General features: G+C 39.3%; 1 protein-coding gene across 5 annotated transcripts in view; it reads right to left on the bottom strand.

The window, feature by feature from the left end:
• Grip1 (glutamate receptor interacting protein 1) overlaps window positions 1–16,465 on the bottom strand; it is a 347,662-nt gene extending 331,197 nt beyond the window's left edge. For all 5 annotated transcript variants that reach the window (XM_035451192.1, XM_035451190.1, XM_035451191.1 and 2 more), the window contains exon 1: window positions 16,333–16,465. In XM_035451192.1, coding sequence (XP_035307083.1) covers window positions 16,333–16,465 — 133 coding nt within the window. The remainder of the gene's footprint in view (window positions 1–16,332) is intronic.
• Between the last annotated feature and the right edge of the window lie 2,918 nt (window positions 16,466–19,383).

The raw sequence follows: 19,383 nt of genomic DNA on the forward strand, positions 1-19,383 counted from the left end.
CCACAAAACCCATAATTTAAAGATTCATAAGAGTTAGTAAGGAGCACCAGACACTCCACTAAGTCTCAGTAACTCAGGCTACTAGATAACCACTTATTGTCTGTGAGTGTTTAAAAACATTTTAAAAGGATTCATTCATGCATTCGTTCCTTTATGTGTATGTGTGTTTCTGTGTGAAGTTGTATGTACCACTGCATCTGGGTATCTCAGAAGTTCAGAAGGGGACCAAAGGGACATGTAGGATTCTCCTAGAAGTGAAAGTACAGGAAGTGTGAGCCTTCTGATGGGAGTTCTGGTACCCTGGTCCACTGTGTGGGAAAAGCCTGTGCTTTCACCATCTGAGTCACCTACCCAGTTCTATCTTAAGTGCCTTGAAAAAAGACCCCCTTTGGTTTAGTGACTGTCACTAGCACCAGTTTACACTGAACCATAGAGTAGAAAACTGCACCGAGGCCTGGCAAATGATTTGTGGTTTTGGAATTGATCACACCCAATTTAATTTCATCACAAAGCAATTCAACAATCCCATTTTCTCTCTGAGAAAGCTAGAACTGGCCACCAGGTCTAATCCTCTACATACTTAAAATGAAGGGGGCATAAAAAGCCATCAACAAGTAAGCTCCCAGAAAGCTGTGGCTACAGCTTATTAGGTTTAATTTTACACATGAGTGATCTTGGACACCCTGTATTTGACCCCTAAATGGCCCCAGCTGATCCCAATTACTATCTGTTCAAGCACCCGAGCGCGCGTGCACGCACACACACACACACACACACACACACACACACCTGTATTTTTTCTACAAGCCAACACATTAATAAGGTTTTGTTTTCATGGTGAAACTCCACACAGGAAACTGACTGTAGTCACAAGGATGTGTTTCTGCTAATACTGATCACACAAATATGCTTGGAAGGCATTTTTTGTTACTAGGACACACACGAATTGTAAAATTATAGTTGACCCTTATTGATTCTAAACAATCATTTTACATGACAGCTTTTGTTGAGGAGTATGGTTGCCTCTCCCTTCTCCTAACAAAATTATACACATCATCACATCATCATATTCATCTTTAGGTCCATCACTAGGTCTAAAGGCATGGGAAAACAAAACAAACAAACAAACAAACAAAACAAAGTTCTAAGACAACAGCATTAAGAAGTGAGGCTTTAGGATTGATGAAATATGATTACATCATGAGTGCCATCCTCATGTGTTGACTTAGTATCTTTCTAAGAGGGAGCCCCAGAGAGCTGTCTGGACCTTTCTTCAAGCAAGCTGTCCACACGAGCCCATTGATGTCACCTTTGAGAAACAGAACTTTGTCAGAGTCCACATTGGCTGGGATCTTGATCTTAGACTTTTAGCCTCCACAATAATGAGAAATAAATTTCTGTTCTCTACAAGATGCTCAGTGAATGGGATTTTGTTGTAATAGCTTACATGGATTCAAAAGACCAATACATGGTAGACTATAGGAATTAGACTCAGTAGGGTCATAAATCTGATGGACAGGTGCAAGTAGTTCTTAGGATTTTATTATCTGCTCTGGTCACTTTCTCCCCGACTCAGAGATAAGTAACTGAGAAGTCATTAGTTGGGTCATTGCTAATTTCCACTCTCCTAGCCACAGGGATTGCCATGAAGCTCAGTGGACAGAATCCATTCTAAGCTAGTTAGAAACCAGAGTTGGGTACCACAAGGATATAGAGTAGAATTATGTGGAACCTAATGCCAAGATTATCCTGTGACACTAAAGCCAGTTTGAGTTGTAAATTTCTTAACTTTTCACTTAAAGATTCTGGACAGGTAGAAGCCACTCTGTTGAAATTTTATGTCCTCTGAGTTACTGTTGTTGAATAATGACAATGGAAATGGTAGGCAGCCTCAATGATTCTCACCTCCTAATGTTCCCACCATGTACTACTCCATTCTCCTGGCTAAGGCTAAAAACACCATGGCTCTTCTAAGGAAGAGAAGGGAAGAGGAATGAAGAGCTTCTTCTGTGGTTACAATTCCAAGAGAATCTTGCATTTGTCTCACAATATTTCTGCCTCTCTCTGACTCTGAGGGAAGCCAACTGCCTTTTTTTCACCTGACATGAAAAAAAACACAAATAAAAACAAAGGCTGATGTTTCCAGCCAGTTGCAGGCATGAACTTAAGGCATATTTGCAGCTGTATTAGTGTGCTTGTACAGGTACCTCTACCTGGCCCAGCCTCTAGATAGCAGCAGGTATTACCTAGACTTTGTTCATGAGCTGTAGAAAAATCAAGAGCCCAAGGAACAAATTAAACTGCACCTAAATTCATGGTGCACAGAAACTATGACAAAAGAGATATTTGTTATTTGAAGCTGCTAAGTATGAGTAACTCTTTTCTTTTTAGTTTTTTGTTTCAAAATTTCTTTTCATATAATACCTTTTAGTCATATTCTTTCCCCTTTCCAGATTCTCCACACAACCCTACCCACCCAAGCTCATGTTCTTTCTCTCTCAGAAAATAAAGATGAAAATCAAAGCAATCAAAAAAGACAATAAGACAAACAAACATACAAAACACAATTAAAAGCCCACATAAAAAAAACAAAACAACAAAACCATGGAGTCCATTTTGTGTTGGCAGGCATGGAACCTGCCTGGAAGTGTAGCTGATGTACCCAGAGTCACTGCATTAGAGAAAACTGATCCTCCCTTTCCCAGCAGGTATCAATTGCAAATAGCTTCTGGGTGAGTGCTGGAGCTTTGTGTCCACTTCCCCTTCTCAGTGCTGGGATTTTGTCTAGTTTGAGACTGTGCAAGTCTTGGGCATGCTGTCCCAGTCTCAGTGAGCTAGTGTGTACATCAGTCCTATTGAAGATACAGTTTCCTTGGAGTCATCCACCATTCCTGGCTCTTACAGTCTTCCTCCTCCTCGTCCACATTCTCTGAGCCTTGAGGGGAGGAGTTTGATAAAGGATAACTAGTAGGATACAACTAACCTCAAGTAGGTTTAATACAATACTCAGGCTTGGACTCTTTTGTATGTTTCCTAGGATGAATTTCTGTTTATTTTTTTTTAAAGATTTTCAGATGCAGTTCTATCATATTGAAACTCACAACATAATTCTATTAGATACAGAACATACATTGTTGAAGTTGTGGAAGTCATACTCTTTGGGAACCTCATTCCTCATACTGGATTGCCTTGCCCAGCCTTAATACAAGGGGAGGTGCTTAGACCTACTGCAACTTGACATGCTATGTTTTTTCCATATCCATGTATGGTGGTTTGAAAAAAAAGAATGGTCCTCAAAGGGAGGAGCACTATTAGGAGGTGTGGCCTTGTTGGAGGAAGTGTCACTGTGGGAAAAAGCTTTGAGGTCTCTTTTTCTCAAGCTTCCCTCAGTGTTACAGTCAGTTGACTTCCTGTTGCCTGCAAGATGTAGCACTCTCAGCTCCAACACGTCTGCTTGCATCATGTTGCCATGCTCCCCTTCATGATGTCAATGGACTGAATCTCTGAAACTGTAAGTGAACCACTCTCAATTAAATGTTTTCTTTATAACAGTTGCCATAGTGATGGTGTCTCCTCATAAACCCTAACTAAGACACCATGGGAGGCCTGCCATTTTCTGAATAGAAACAGAGGAGGAGTGAATTTGGGGTGCAGAGAGGAAGTTGGGGTGGAGGGGAGAAGGCCTTGGGATGTAAAATAAATAAGTAATCTATTAAAAAAAGTTTTTAAAGAGGAAAGTAGAAGCTTGAAATTCCATTCCTAAATAGACCAACCTGTTTACAAACTTACACATACTGAATCCTCACTATATTTCAGGCACAAATGATAAAAGAGAGCAAACAGTTTGTTTCAAGTGTCTTGAAATTCATGCTCTGAAATTTGAAATCTGTAACTTAAGGTAACTGTATCCATCATACTTTTAAAAACCTGCAATCAGAATGGGTTCTCTGAATGCAAATGAACCTCTTACACATCCACCAGAATTTACTCTTTGCAAGAGATTTTGTGGCAGTTATTTACTGAAAAAAGTGAGTTAAGATTGCAAGGACATGGCAATTCTAAGTGTTGCAGTCAATTAATAACTTTTGTAACAGCAAAGACCATGCTCCCTGAAAAGGGGATTTTTCTTGGCTATTAAGTTTAAACAGTGTTTAAAGCCACTGTTTAGAATCAATTAAATGTTCTCATTACATCTACTGCCTTTTCTACTGCTTCCTCTGATATTCTTGGTGAATCATTAAATTAACATTTTGTGATCACTGAAAACACTTTATTTTTCATATTTTCAATATGTCACTGTACTTCAACTCAATATTCCAGTCCAAATAGCAGATCTCTTAATAAAAATGCAAGTAAGAATAATTAACTTCCCTTTAGGGCAAAGATATCAACAATAAGCTGCTGTGGACAAAACAATCAATTATTATTGAATTCCAGGCACCAGGCTAATATTTCCAGCTACAGAGGTCCCTGAGATTCAAGTTACCCATTTTGCTTTTAACGAACAAGGTCAAAATCATGAATTGAAATACTGTGACTCTAACAGCATACTTTACACCTCAGGAAAAAAAATTGCCTCAAGGCATTGCAAACTGCTAAGTATCTTTCCAGTAGGCCTAAATATTAATAGACACATCAAAGTTGAAGATAGATATATCCCTTGAAATCAAGTTCTAGTCTAGTTGTCTACACTTTGGTATGACATAAAATAAAATTAAAACATTTGTTAAGCTCTAACTCTGTGTTAGCCAAGGTGCAGAGGGAATTCAAAGTACTAAGTAAAGTAGACAAAATAAAATAGAAAAATTTAGAGAATGTAGGGGTGAGGAATGAATTTGCAAATCCTAGTTTGTCTAAATTTTAATCAGGCAATGCCTTCCACTCCGAAAGATGTGGAGGGAACATATTTAGATTGTTTGGGACAAATTGAAATCTGAGATAATGGAAAGCCCAGAAGATGGTCAGAAACACAGAATTTGAGCTCGAATGTTGTATCCAAACTAAAATGAAGGAATTTAGATTGGCCTAGAGGTATTTCTAAAGCAAGAATCCAAATAGAACCTGAATTTCAGAACAGTGAAAAAGTCAGTGTGGGAGGAGAGTCAGAAGGTGAAGGTGATCAGTGAAGAAGCATCAAGCAGGTGAGTTACAGATGCAAGATGGAAAAAACTAAGGATCAAAGGGATCTGTCAAAAGAAGTCCTAAATATCATTAAACGTAGAGCCAGGGCACACTGGTGATCATTGCTAGAAGACTTTCAATGGAATAGTAGGTACAGGATACGGAGAGTCATAAGCCACCATTTGTTCATTTGAATAATACCTGGGAACCCCGTTTGAGTGTTGGAGATTAGAAAGTAATAGCCATGCATTTTAAATATTAAGAAAATGAGATGGGAGAAACTAGGAAATTTGAATAAAGAGAACCCCGAAACATATTTCCAGATGAGAATGTGTGGAGCAATAGGAGGAGAAGGAGAGCTGCACATTGGGAAAGGGAAAGACTGATAGTAGAGATAAAGACAAAATATTGATGACTAGGACTGAGAGTCCAGCTAAGGGTAGAATTCATAAGTTTGCAATGTAGCCAACTACCATAGTTAAACAGGTTTTCTGTCCAGCAATGTCAACAGCATGGATGTAGGCATGAAGACTGCAGATGGTCAGCTGGAGCTAGGAGAGAACATTGGCAAGTCTGTGAGGCTGAAGTTTCAAGGGAGGCAGCTAGTTGAGGGACCTAGTGATATCAGAGAAACAGATGTCCAAAGAAAGCATTCAAAGACGTTCTTACATAGAGAGAGGGCAGATGAAGTTGGAAGGAACTGGTCAGTTTAACACAAGATCACTGGTTAGAAAAATGTGGGAAAATAGGATATGTGGAGGAAAAAAAATGAACAAAATTAAGAGCTATTTCCTGTCTTAACAAACAGATTCTCCAAAGAGACAAGAAGAGAGCCACAGTGTTAAATATTCCAAGTCATACCAAATAATTTCTAAAGTTAGCTGTTATATCTGAAAGAGATCACTGCTATATTAATAAAGTATGGCCAGTTTCGATAACTTGGGAAACATTCAGCCTTAGGAAGGAAAAGGAAAAGCATAAAAACCAGTGGTCCTGCAAACGTAGAAAATTATATAGCTGAGACGAATGCAATACTTTAAGTAGGACACTGGTGCAAAGACAAGATCAGCCTGCATAGTGCAAATGATGTACACAGATACAAACAGTTCCTCCATCACTACTGTCAGATTCAGAATCATATTCACTCAAAATGCTTATGCCTCCTGTGAATAATTTCATTCCATTTGAGAAATATATCCCATAGGCAAATTTGATGTGTGGGTGTTTATTCTGCTTGCCGGTGGGGAGATCATCACTCATGTAGCATAGTAACAGGGAATATGAATGAAGAAAACCAGCTTCTATGTGGCTTTCCCATTCTTGTGAATTCTAGGATTTGTGACTCCTAAGAGAACTCTTCCCAAGACAGATTTATGTCACAGTCTCATTTTCATTCATACAGATGCACATGTCTTACGGTACTTAACTTTTATTGAGTGTTTGGTGTAAGTGATGCAAAATGCATTCACGGTTAGATGCTCAGGTGACCGCCTGGTTCTTGGCTCTGTGTTTCTGGAGTATTATACAAAAAGCTTGCTCAAGGTTTCCACCCTAGGATTGATCAGTTCATCATATTGATTCTAAGTCCCAATCTCCACCAAATATGCTGTGGATTAGAGATATCATTTCCTAATTTCTTTTTTAAATTTTAATTAGAAAGAAGATTATTTTACATGTCAATCCCAGGTCCCTCTCCCTCCTCTTCTCTCCTCCCCAACTAACACCCCACCTATCCCATACCTTTTCTGCTCCCCAGGAAGGGTGAGGCCTTCCGTAGGGGGTCTATAAAGTCTGTCATATCCTTTGGGATAGGGCCTAGGCCAACCCCTTTGTGTCTAGGCTCAGGGAGTATCCCTCCATGTGGGATGGGCTCCCAAAGTCCATTCCTATGCTAGGGATAAGTACTGATCCACTACAAGGAGCCCCATAGATTTTCGAGGTCTCCTCATTGACACCCACATTCAGGAGATCTGGATCAGTCTCATGCTGGTTTCCCAGCTATCAGTCTGGGGATCAAGAGCTCTCCCTTGTTCAGGTCAGCTGTTTCTGTGGGTTTCACCAGCCTGGTCTGGACCCCTTTGCTTATCAGTGCTGTAACTGGATTTCAGTTCAGTTCAAGGTTTAGCTGTGGGTGTCTGCTTCTACCTCCACCAGCTGCTGGATGAAGGCTATAGGATGGCATATGAATTAGTCATCAATCTCATTATTAGGGGAGGGCAGTTCCTAATTTCTAACTCAAGATTAAAGAACAACAGAAGTCAAATTAAAAATGGGATGCATATGGCCCTATACCAAGCATACCTTAGTTTGAAATAACTGAAGGTCCAAGACTGAATAGAAAGTATGATCTTGTCACAAAATGATAAGGACAAACAGCAAGCAGTTTCATGTGCTACCTTTCCTGCTTTCAGACACATGGAATCATTTCTGAGCTGACTTAGAGCCCCATATATGGTGGTTTGAGGTTGCAAGCATGAAGGAGGCCTTGAACAATGCCACGAGGCAGAAAGGCAATGGACACTGTGATTCGGAGCTATGATGAAATAGTGGAAGGAGACACTTATCAGAGTAATGAAGGTGTCTTGAAGGTGGCAGATACCTTAGTATCTCCTCTGGTCAAAGCACTGTTCACTAAACCTTTCTAGTCATTGTAGTCATGTGAATGGTGACTGTATGGAGTAGTGACACAGTTTCTGTGTGGGACCGGAAGCACATGCATTCAAATCTACAATTCTGCAGGCAAGAAACATCTACTTATGGCAGAAGTGCTGTTCTTGGTGCTTAAGTTTGAAAAGGACAGTGTCACAAGAAAGGTAGCTATAAGTGTGTGTGTGTGTGTGTGTGTGTGTGTGTGTGTGTGTGTGTGTGTTTACATGCAACACACTTACACAAACACACAGAAGTCCCAAATCCACTCCTTGGGAGAGGGAGCAGTATGTAGAGAGCTTCACCTACAAGCAACCTCTGATATGGTTACAAACGCTCCAGGTTTATAGACTTCACTGCTTACTTCGTCTATTCCTAGCTCACTATGCAATTCTGAGTTATGTTTTCTCTTGAAATCTTACAAAATGTAAATCGCTGAGCAATCACTGTGTCATTGATTTAAATCAGAGGGCTTGGCTGGCAGGTCTAATACTTCTTCCTTCTAAGATTTCTTTCATGCCCATTATCTGCAAAATTGTCCTAAGAACACCATTACCTCCAAATATTTGGAACTTTTCATTATAAGGGTGGTATTTAGTTTTGTAAGTCATAAAAGTTGGGCATAGGTAGACAAAACCAGCGATAAGCATTAGTTCTCTGGTGCTATGAAATCTTCCATTCTACCTCATAGTTGAGGACCATACAAATCCAAACCCCAACTTTGGGCAGCTTCCCCCTTAAAATGATCACAATTATAGGCAGGGTGAAATAATGATCCCAAGCCTCATGTTCACAGCCATTTTTAAAAAAGACACCAGATGAGTTCATTTATTTGCCTGCAGATCCATTTAGCCAAAAGAATAATTTATAAAAACATTTTACTGAAGCTATTTGTCCACCTGCATCCATTTTTAAGGATCACCAACATGTCCCTGTTGGTCTCACATTCTATCCTGGCAGGGTGTGACATGAGCCAATCTTGATGCTACACAGACCTCATCTGATGTGGGTCTGGTTTTATCTCAAAAGTGGGGCCTCCAAAATCAAGCCCTATTTTCTATACTTGAAAATTTATGAGGCACATAACAATGCCAACAGGAATACACCACAAAAGCACAGGGCCAGCCCAGCGATAACCAGAAGCACCTGCTTGCACAAAACACTGGCCATGGTGCTGAAGTTGGGGCATAAATTTTAAGTTTGTTGCTTAGACACACATCTCGTGAGAAACAGTTTAGATGATCAACAGAAAACAAAAAAAGGGGGATGTTTTCAACTTATGTTAGATATGTTTTAAAATAGGAAAGATGTATCATATTTAACAAACACGTAGCAACTGATTGGGAAAATAATTAATATTCCAGTAAACAACAGATTTCTCTGCTTATACCTATTACTAGAGATAAAATCAACAAGAGTTGTGCATCAGGTCCAATTTCCCATTAGGTCCAGAGGATGGTGACAGGGTGGACTGTAAACACATAGCTTTTACAACCTGGCTTTGTGTCTGGGAACAGGCATGCCCATCATACATAAAACTTAAATTTCTCTATATTTTAATGAATTCCAAAATATATGAAGGAGTTTGGTACATGTGTTTAGCATAAAAACAAACAATAAAAACACACACACAGTATTTTCTACATCTGTGGCAAGGGAAGTTTTTCCCTAAGCATTGTGATTAATGATATAGAGAAGTCAAGTCTAAACTTTATGACATCATTGTCAGGGTGGAGCCAACCATTTTCTCATCCCTGAAAATGCCTTTCTCTGCCCTGTGATGCCTAATTTTGCAAAGCTGGACAAGCAGGAGGTTTCCATATGTAAGCGACAACTACAAAACTACTTTTTGCTGTAAAAGGAAAGCTTTGTCCCGTAGCCTGTGTCTTTTTTGGCCACATCATTATTCCTGTTAGTGAACTAGTTTAGAGGCTTGTATGATCAGGCCTGACTCTGAATTTATGTTTTCCATTCTTACTCCATTATGCCTAGGAAGAAATGCATTCTGAATTTCAAACTGCTGGATTTACAAATAAATGTTAAGAAACCAACCCATTCAGAAGACAAGGAAGAGGAGGAGAAAAAGAAACATGCATTTCTTATTTATACTATTTAAAATATGACTTAAGAATATATTTATCCTTAACTTCATAATACTATAGAATCAGTTCAAAGAATCTCTATGACATACATCGGCATAGTATTTAAAATGAACCTAAATTTTATTTACCTATATCTGTAAAACCAATAACTGACATTCAGTTTTGATCAACAGATTCAAAGAGCTGTGCTGTATAGGTGAATGTTCCAGAGAGTCTTTTTGACTTTAGGATTATATAATAGTTGGGATAGCAGAGTAGAATTCTATCACTTCTATTCCAGACTCAAAATTACCAGTGTGATTGAGTCCCCACCTACACTCAGCTTCAGAGCCAGTTATCTGGTGTGGGCTGTGTGGAGTATTTGTGTGATTCCTTCTAAGTGGGATTCCACTCTTAAAGAAAAGTGGAGACAAGGAATGGTAAATAGATGATTAAAGGGAAAAAAGAGAAAGGAAAAGAAAGTTAAAAAATCAACATGTCACATGGGATGGGGGCCCAATACAGGCAATCTTTTGAGTTTGTATGGTTAAGACCAAAATATCCCTGAAGGAGTTACTCACCTCCATATGCCATACTTTCCATCAGTGATGGGAGGATGCAAGCAGGGAGGAGACATGAAATCTGAGTGCATTACACTCACTACAGTCTATGGTTATTTGGGTCAGGATAAAGACTGTGAACTTGTAATGTTTCATCAGACTATGCCAGGGACCTACCTTGTAACTCAGCACCTGTTTACAAGAGGCATTGGTTTCAGTAGTGTTCGTTCCTTGCCTGGAATTGAGTATGCTCACATTGTAAAGTTTTCACAAAAGCTGCCAGTCCTCCTTACAGTAGGATGCTGAGGATGGATTTTCTACACCAGACAACAGACCCTAACAAACTGAAGTCCAATCTTAGTCTTAATTCTATTATTCTCAGAAAAACTGCTATCTTAACTGCCCTACAGATGTGTTCTGTGACAAAACAGTTGTATTTGCAAACCACAGCGCAGATGGGAACTGATACAGAACACAGGTTTTTGAGTCACTGTAATTAATCATCAAAAATCACCTATAAATAAAACATATTGATTTGATTTATAATTTTAAATTAGCAGTTAAGGTGACTTAGAATTAAAAGTAATAAATAATCTATCATGGAAAGTACCTCATTCATATGCATAAAAAGCTTGGATCTTAAGTATTACCAGAAGCTAAACTGTACATACAGGATAACAGACAGGGGGATGAGATCCAGTAACAGAATCTTTCTCACCCCAATTTTGTGATGACCACTTTGTCAGCCAGGCATGAACAAATCACTTAACTTGATGGGCGTTTTAGTTATTTATCATCTGAGAAATACATAGGTCAGCCAGCATAGGTTCTAAAGGACCTTCAAGTTTAATATTCCTCTGAATTATTTCATGTAGAAAAAAATACAACTTGAGATAATAAAGCTGGTGGTGCAAAACATCCAAAAAATGAAATATGCCAGCCAATCAATTTTCAGCAAAACAACTGCACTCCTGATGGAAAGCAATTCTTTCAAAAGAAAACAGAAGAGGGCAGGAATAAAACAAGCAAAATGCCTCTTCATAACCAAGCCTGGTTCTTTATAATCGTTGTTTCTTTGAATCCTCCAGGGACTTCTTGAGTCAAACTAAGTACAGCTCAGGCTTGAATCATCCAGGATCTCACATCCAAGACCTGTCAGCTTGATGATCACTGTTTCTGCTACAGAAACAAATGGCTGCTGTGTGTCAGCACTGGGGAAGAAAAGAAGGCTAAGCCTCCCTTGACTCTTCCCTTCCCCACCCCCACACTTCTCCTCTTCATTCTTTCCCCAAAGGCCAAAGAAACCAAACACACTACATGTCAGCTTCAGAACATTTTACAGTAGGGGTTAACCACCTTTTCAAAGTATATGTCAAATTTCTCATTCTATCCTTCTGGCACATTTATCAAGAGACAGAATGCTAACTAGGTGACAGTCCTCCAGTGGAGAAAGAGAATTGTTACATGGATTTACAAAACAAATAGATAAATGAAAATTAAACACCCACATCACTGCCTAAAAATGCCCTCACTGTAAACACCCACCACCAAACTTGCTTTATGCCCTAAGAAGAATAATACCCAAAATGCTTAAATTTAGATAAAAGAAATACATTAAATATTGGGGGGGGGTGTTCAAGGCAGGGTTTCTCTGTGGCTTTGGGGGTTGCCCTGGAACTAGCTCTTGTAGTCCAGGCTGGTCTCAAACTCACAGAGATCTGCCTGCCTCTGCCTCCCAAGTGCTGGGTTTAAAGATAAGATCTGAATCAAATTGAAGCCTAAGTTGCCAGAGCAGGCCTTTTCAAACACATACATTGCTTACTAAAATAAGTCAGCTATGATGCTTTTATGCACCTGCATATACACACACACACACACACACACACACACACACACACACACACCACCTGAGAATTGCAGCTCAGCATAAGCAAATAAAAACAAACAACAAATAAAAATAATTTGTTAATACAAATGATCTTTCTTTGAAACTCTACCCAGTAGCTCTTCTCTTTCTCTAGATTCACTTTGAATGACCTCAGCAGAAAAGGTTAATGTCAATACACATTGCCAGGTACAGTTTTCACACACAGCTTAGCTCCAGAAGAGGTGCCTTAAGATGAGAACCCAGGAGAGTTGTTACCATGGAGGAACCCCGTGGCTAATTCAGTACCATGATGAACCTGCAGAAGGTGCCAGGGCTGTAGTTGGTAAGAGACAAACAGGTATCTCTCTTTCAATAGTTCAGCAAATAGATTGTGGCAAGTTAGGGCTGCTATAACAGCTAAGAACAGTCCAAAGACAATGACTAGATAACACATCTTGAATATTATCCACTGTGGAAAAAAAAAGTGTAACAATAGGATCAGACATTTAAATTTGTATGGCAGATAAAATAAGCATGGCCAGCCAGAGCCTTAAAAAAAATCTTACAATAATCCCATGGGGGGGGGCAGTGAGAATAATTAAACTGAATTTTAGGGTCTAACTCTAGTGGATTGTTACATTTAGATTTATGACAGTTTTGAAATCAACTCAGGTTTTTTTTTAGGGGAAACACTCAATGAATCATCTATGAAAGAATTTCAAGAGAAAATGTTCTTTGGTAGGTGCAATTAAACAGAAGACCTCTAAGAGTTAGCAATACATCGAGAACTCTGCTGGATTATCAAAACTTTCCCAAGTTCCTTAATAGTCAATGATAAATCATGATCTTAAATAAAAGACATACCCATTCCGACAGTTTCCAATCAAAATGAATTCAATAGCTAATTAGACAAGTCCTTCAAGATAGTCAAGTGGATTATTTGGTTTAAATAGCAGATAAAATCCTTTGTTTATTCTTTACCTAAAGTCATTGTGGTATCCATCAGTTCCTCTAGAGGCCAGAACAGAGATCCCAGGTGCTGGAGTCATGGCTGGATGCTGGAGCTGCCTGTCCCCTTCCCAACTACCACTGTCTTTTTCTTCTACATGAACTGATACAAAAATTAAAACATAAAATTATATTTTGTTCTTAGAAACATCCTTAGAAATAAAGATCCCTTGTGTCACATTTTATGAACTAAAACCCGTAAGTGTTTAGTGATTCGCTTAAGGCTCCTGTCTTGTTTGCCTCAACTCCAACTCTAGAATTATAAAAGTAATGATTAAGTGGGAAAGGCAGTTTTTAATAAAACATTTCATTCTGCCTCTTGCACACAGTTGCATACATTGATTCTAAATAATATGCAAGTGTTTTCCTTTAAAAAAAAAAAGTAAAAGAAGTCCATCATTGTTAAAACCCACTTCTGACAGGTTTGCAGAGAAATCACGCATTTCTGGAACTATCTTTATTCCACAGCATCTGACCCTGTTAACAACTTAATTCAGTCTTTAGCATTTAATACAATAACTGAGGAGCATCTAAAATAAAGGAAAAGATGATGAAACTCTCAGTTAGAACCCAGAAAGGAAGAAACATTACTTCGAATAAAACCAAGTAATTGGAACTCCTTAAAACTATGTAAGAGAGGAAAAGAATTGGGGGGAGGGCATATTTTCTGGAAAGCCCTTATTAGCTCTATCTTTCATTATCATATGATCATTTTCTTACAATATGAACTGATAGAAAATCTTCATGGCAGAGTTAAGTTTCACAAAAGGAAATAAAAACACTAGAGACCAAGACTGATGTTTAAAAAAAAATCAATGGCATCATTAAATAAGACATGACTATCATCAATAAATTCTACGATGCTCTCAGCCTTAACATAAATGGAGTTTCTCCCCATGTGATGCGATACATGGGGTATAGATTCCAAGTTATACCAAAGACTAATTAAACAGATACACAGCAGATGTAATTGAATTCAGCCGTACTACCCATTTGAGAAGATTGGCTTTAAGAGTCAGGTTTGCCTGGTACGATTTTCTATAGCAGTTAAATACAAGTGGAATCTCCTCTGTCCAATTCAGGGAGGCCCTGAAACTGGAACCAAAGATGCCCCAGGAGGTCACTGTGCTATGTCACATGCCTTCTGCAAAAGCTTGCGCTATTTAATATTTAATGAAATGCCAAACCCCAGATGTCAGTTCACTGTGACACATTATATTTAAAATGTAGCATTTTGAAGTTCAGGACCCACCAGCCAGCTAAGTCTACAAGTTTTCAACTGAATCGTATAAAGAAAGGGTGCTTCTGAAAAAAAAAAAAATCACTGGATGTAATTTTGATGTGGAAAGGCAAACACTCAGGCTGGTTAGTGTCGTAGCCTTAGAACGTCCTTGGTGACTCTGATAAGGCAGGGTTTCTGAGTTTTTCTCTGAACTTAATGGTAATAACTATTACACCTTCATTATACCATCTTCTTAGTCTATTCTTGGAAAGCACTTTGCCCTGCTGACATATCTTTTTTTTTTCATCGGCAAATTTATTTAAATTAAAAAAAAAACTCAGCAAAACAAGTAGAATGTAGGCATTTGAGAGATTTTGTTTGAGTCAATTTGAACACACATTCATCACAACAGAAATCACAGAGGGTGTGAATTAGACTCGGTGTGTATTGATTGCAAGAAAGTGTTCAAGGAATAGCAGTCCAAGCAATGCTCTTTAAACTCCCCCACCCCAGTCTCTACATTTCAGAATTACTCCTCATGCAAGCTGGCAGTATTTTTTTTAAATGTGCGCCACAAATGTTAGTTCAATTTGAGAATACATCAAGGAAGCTAAATTTAGGAAACATAGACTGTCACTACATTAGAATAGATTATTCAGGAAAAAAGAATTATAACTTGGAAATATCTCTGAAACTCAGAGAACACTCTGTAAAAACATTATAGCAATACCGTTCAGGCAAACACCAAAGAAATATAATTGGCATTATTGTGTTATTGTCACCACATGAGTTTTCAACTCTCAGCTTTCATCAATCACAGCAGGGTTTTTGTCATGTAGAAATAATTCCCATGGCTTTCAGTGCCAAAGAAATTTGGATCTAAATTATTTATTAGCCAATGCTCAAAAGGTATAAATGGAATACATTCATAGCTAGACTTCAAAAGGCCAGAAGGAAAAAAGAAACTGTGCTTCAGGTACAAGTTCATAAAGATTCTTGCTCAAGAAGATAAGAAATAATTTTTAATTTTTAAAATGTAGATCACACATAGCTTTCATCTCCCTCCCCTTCATTTGGGCACATAAGCTCAGTGCTCTTGGCAGGGAGATGTTTTCTCTCCTCGCCCTGAGGCAGTTCCTGGATTTTAAATCTATTGGGTCCTGTCTAAGCCTCACCAGGAACCCTGAGCACTGACAGGTACAAGAAACATTTTAGTTCTCTGCTATTTTAAAGTCAATTTACAAATGTCGCCATGTGGGTATTTTTTTTTAATTCTACAGGTATTGCTGCTGCTAGCTGACAGTAAATGAGACCCCTAACTTAATAACAAAATTATGAACATACATCAACTTCCTCCTACAAACAGCATGTTTCATCACAGGTAACTGTCCAGAAGTCGGAACTGTAGCATTAATCATGAACATCCACTCCAACATAAACAACTACTTTCAAACAAGCCAACCTTTTCTTTCTTGAAAGGATTAAAATATACAGGCACACACAAAAAATTATTGAAAAAAACAATGACAACAACAGAACATATTCTAACCACCTACGAGATAGAACGGCTCCTTCAAATAACAGAATCAATCAATTACATCTACAATATTAACCTCTGTATAGACCCGGGCTGGTAATACTGAGCAGATCGGACGTGGTGGCTATACTCACAACAAACCAAGTACAATGGAGCTAGCACTTCACACAACACCATCTGGTAAATCTTTTGCATCCAAGAGTAAAGAAGCATGCAAGGTTTACTGTCAGCCCCGGCAAGTGAGAAGGACCAGGAGGATGGAGGGGAGGAGGGTGTAGGAGAGCGCTTACTTCGAAAATGCTCAGAAGCATAGTAATACACATCCTCATAGCCCTCCTGGTAATCCTCTTCCGGGCGGTACTTTTTCCCCTTTCTTCTTCTAGACCTCCGAATCTGCTTGACGAATCCCAGGAAGCGGTCCATGACTGGCTCCCGGGGCAGAGCTGCGCAGCCAGCAGCAGAGCGGACAGCCCAGCTGCTCTGCAAGTCGGTGGAGCATGAATGACCCTCAGGAAGCCCTGCTACTGGGACACATTACCCTCCAGCCTTGCTCCCTGTGTCCATCAAAGCCAAGAGTTCAGCCGCAGCAGGGGAAAACATAACAGCGATAAGGGAGTACCTTGGTGAGACTTCTCATTTAGCCCAAGAAACTGTCAGATCTGCTATATTTTTTTTTAAAGGATGGGTGGGGCAGAGAAAGAAAGTGAGATAACAAAAGTAAGATAATACCAATTAAAAACAAACAGCGGAGCTGCGGGCTTCAACTTGCTTCCATACCAAACAAAAGTTCAAGATATTTCATTCAGCTGAAGCAAGAGGCGTCCGGGCACTAAAATGTCACTACCCAACACCTCCATCACCAGGGCGGGTGGGGAAGCTCGCTAGTCACTGGACTGAACCAAAGCTAGGGACAACCGGCTTTCCCCACCAGCAACCTACCCACTTCGATTAACATTCCTTTGCTCAGAGCACAGCTGGCACTTGGGAAACTTCCTAGAAAGCTACAGTTTGGGCAAAGAGAAGGCTGGTTAACTCTTTGGGCTCTTGGTAAGCCACACTAGTGATCTGCGAAGTGGTTTCATCCATATGTACAGCCCTCTTGCTGACTGAGTGTGCTGTATGTGTTAATTGGAGCAGCAGGGAGAAGCCTAGCAGCTGCTTTCAAAGGACACATTTACCCCACTGGGCATTAATGTATTCCAATCGCTGTTTGATCTAAATATTAAAATGTGCTTCTCAGAGCTTCTCACCAGCTTAGTAACAGTGCCCGCCCCACAATCAGCAAATAAAGGAAGCTGCATGGTTTTCAGAAAAGGGGAACACAAATGATTCAACTTTGAGTGCATGCAACTCAAGTATGACACAGGCTGAGCTGTCACACAGCTTAACAATAAAACAAGTGAGTGCAAAAGGGCAAGTGAACCTGAATTCTTAAAGGGAGAAATGTTCTTAAGTGTGTCTATGCCTTGTTTACACTTATCTTTAAAAATCACAAACAACTTTATAAAAACAACAACAAAACCCAAAAAACCTATCAAAAATACTTGAGGCTAAAGGGCAGAAGTCCCTTAGAGACTACATGGGTAAGCACTGATCCTATGTAATCCTCCCCTCTCTAGGCTCTTTCTTCACAAAATCTCCACATGGATGGGGATTTTGAACACCAGGAACAAGCTCTTACTTCACAGTCTTTCATTATGCACGCCAGCATATTACCTAGCAAACTAATGATATTCCACAGACCCTTGTTCCCAGAAATGTAATTTAAAGAAACGTGTCTGACTGAATAATGGTTGTTCAATAACAATATCATAACAAGTTTGCACAACCATCCCAGGGGGTACTGGCTGTACTCACACTACCTGTTGTTAGGTTCAAGAGCAATCTGTCTCTCTCTTCTACAATGAGGCAGGACTGTTTTCAGATAGAGACTGCTCATGATGAAATAGGGACAATTTTATTTAGGAAGTCAAATATTTACCAACCCAGAACATTTTGGCACCGAAGTATGTAGAGTTACATTCAATATTTCCATGCAATTCTCCTGTACTTAGAGGTTTCTCATTTTGTATGCTGGAGGGGAGGGGGATTGTGGCAAGAAATACAAACTTAATGATGCTGAGAAAAAGATACTATAGTTTCTTCAACATCTTTAGACAACAACAAAAACCACTGTTCTTAGGTTCTGAATCCTTTCATTATTATTCTGGCTTCCTCAACCAAAACAAACCAGAACAATTAAAAATAATTAAGCAGAAGCTTGAAGATCTGGAGCCTAGACTTTGAATAACAGCTCAGTAACAACAGCACATGGCCTCTTAAATCAGCCAAAGACCAGGTATACAAGGGTGCTTAGCTCACCATGGAAAGGAACAAAAGGTTCAAATCCATTTCCGTGCCCCAGATTAACAACTGGATACTGTTGGGACAGGGAATAGAACACATTTTTTGCTACTAATTTAGAGATTATCATGCCTAAGAGTCAATTGGAAAAAAAAGAAGTCTTTTCTATGTAATTGTTCTTGAAACAGATGTTTGTTTTTTGTTTTTGTCAACTTGACATAAACTAAAGTCATCTTAAGGAACCTCAATTGAGCAAAAGCCTCAATTAAATCAGACTGCAGGCAAGTCTGGGGGGTGCATTTTCTTAACTAGTGACTGACGTGGGAGGGCCCAACCTATTGTGGACTATCTATCCCTGGGATGGTGGTCTTGGGTGCTATAAGAAAGCACGCTGAACAATCCATGAGGAGGAAGCCAATAAGCAGCACTCCTCCATGGACTCTACATCAGGTCCTGCCTCCACCTTCCTGCCCTGTTTGAGTTTCCATCTTGACTTCCTTTAGTGATCAACAGTCCGAGGAAGTATAAGCTAAACAAACCCTTTCCTCCCCACCTGGCTTTTTATTCATGGTGTTTCATCACTGCAATAGAAATACAATAAGACACAGAGTTTGAAGATTTGGATGCTGATTTTTTTCTTTCTTAATTGAACCAAGCAAATACCCTCATTGACTAATTTGGTAAGTGCACGTACGTGTTCCCCAGAAACAGCGCAGTTACACATTTTATTCTATCTTAAGATAACTACACAGTATCTTAAGTGCATGCTGTGGATTTGTTGTTAAAAGTTTCCCTTCAATCCAGGAATACTGACACACTTGTCAGATGAGGAAGCGATATTTAGTACTGAAGATACCTTTACAAAGGGTAAATTTTCTCAGCGTAGTAAACAACCATCTTTACAGAAGAACCCACACAGACAAGTAAATGTCCACAACCTGTTTGCATACATCTGTGGTTTTCAGAAGTATAGATCACAATTACTCCTTACTTTATTA

Source organism: Cricetulus griseus (genome assembly GCF_003668045.3).
Source record: "Cricetulus griseus strain 17A/GY chromosome 1 unlocalized genomic scaffold, alternate assembly CriGri-PICRH-1.0 chr1_0, whole genome shotgun sequence".
NCBI lineage: Eukaryota > Metazoa > Chordata > Mammalia > Rodentia > Cricetidae > Cricetulus > Cricetulus griseus.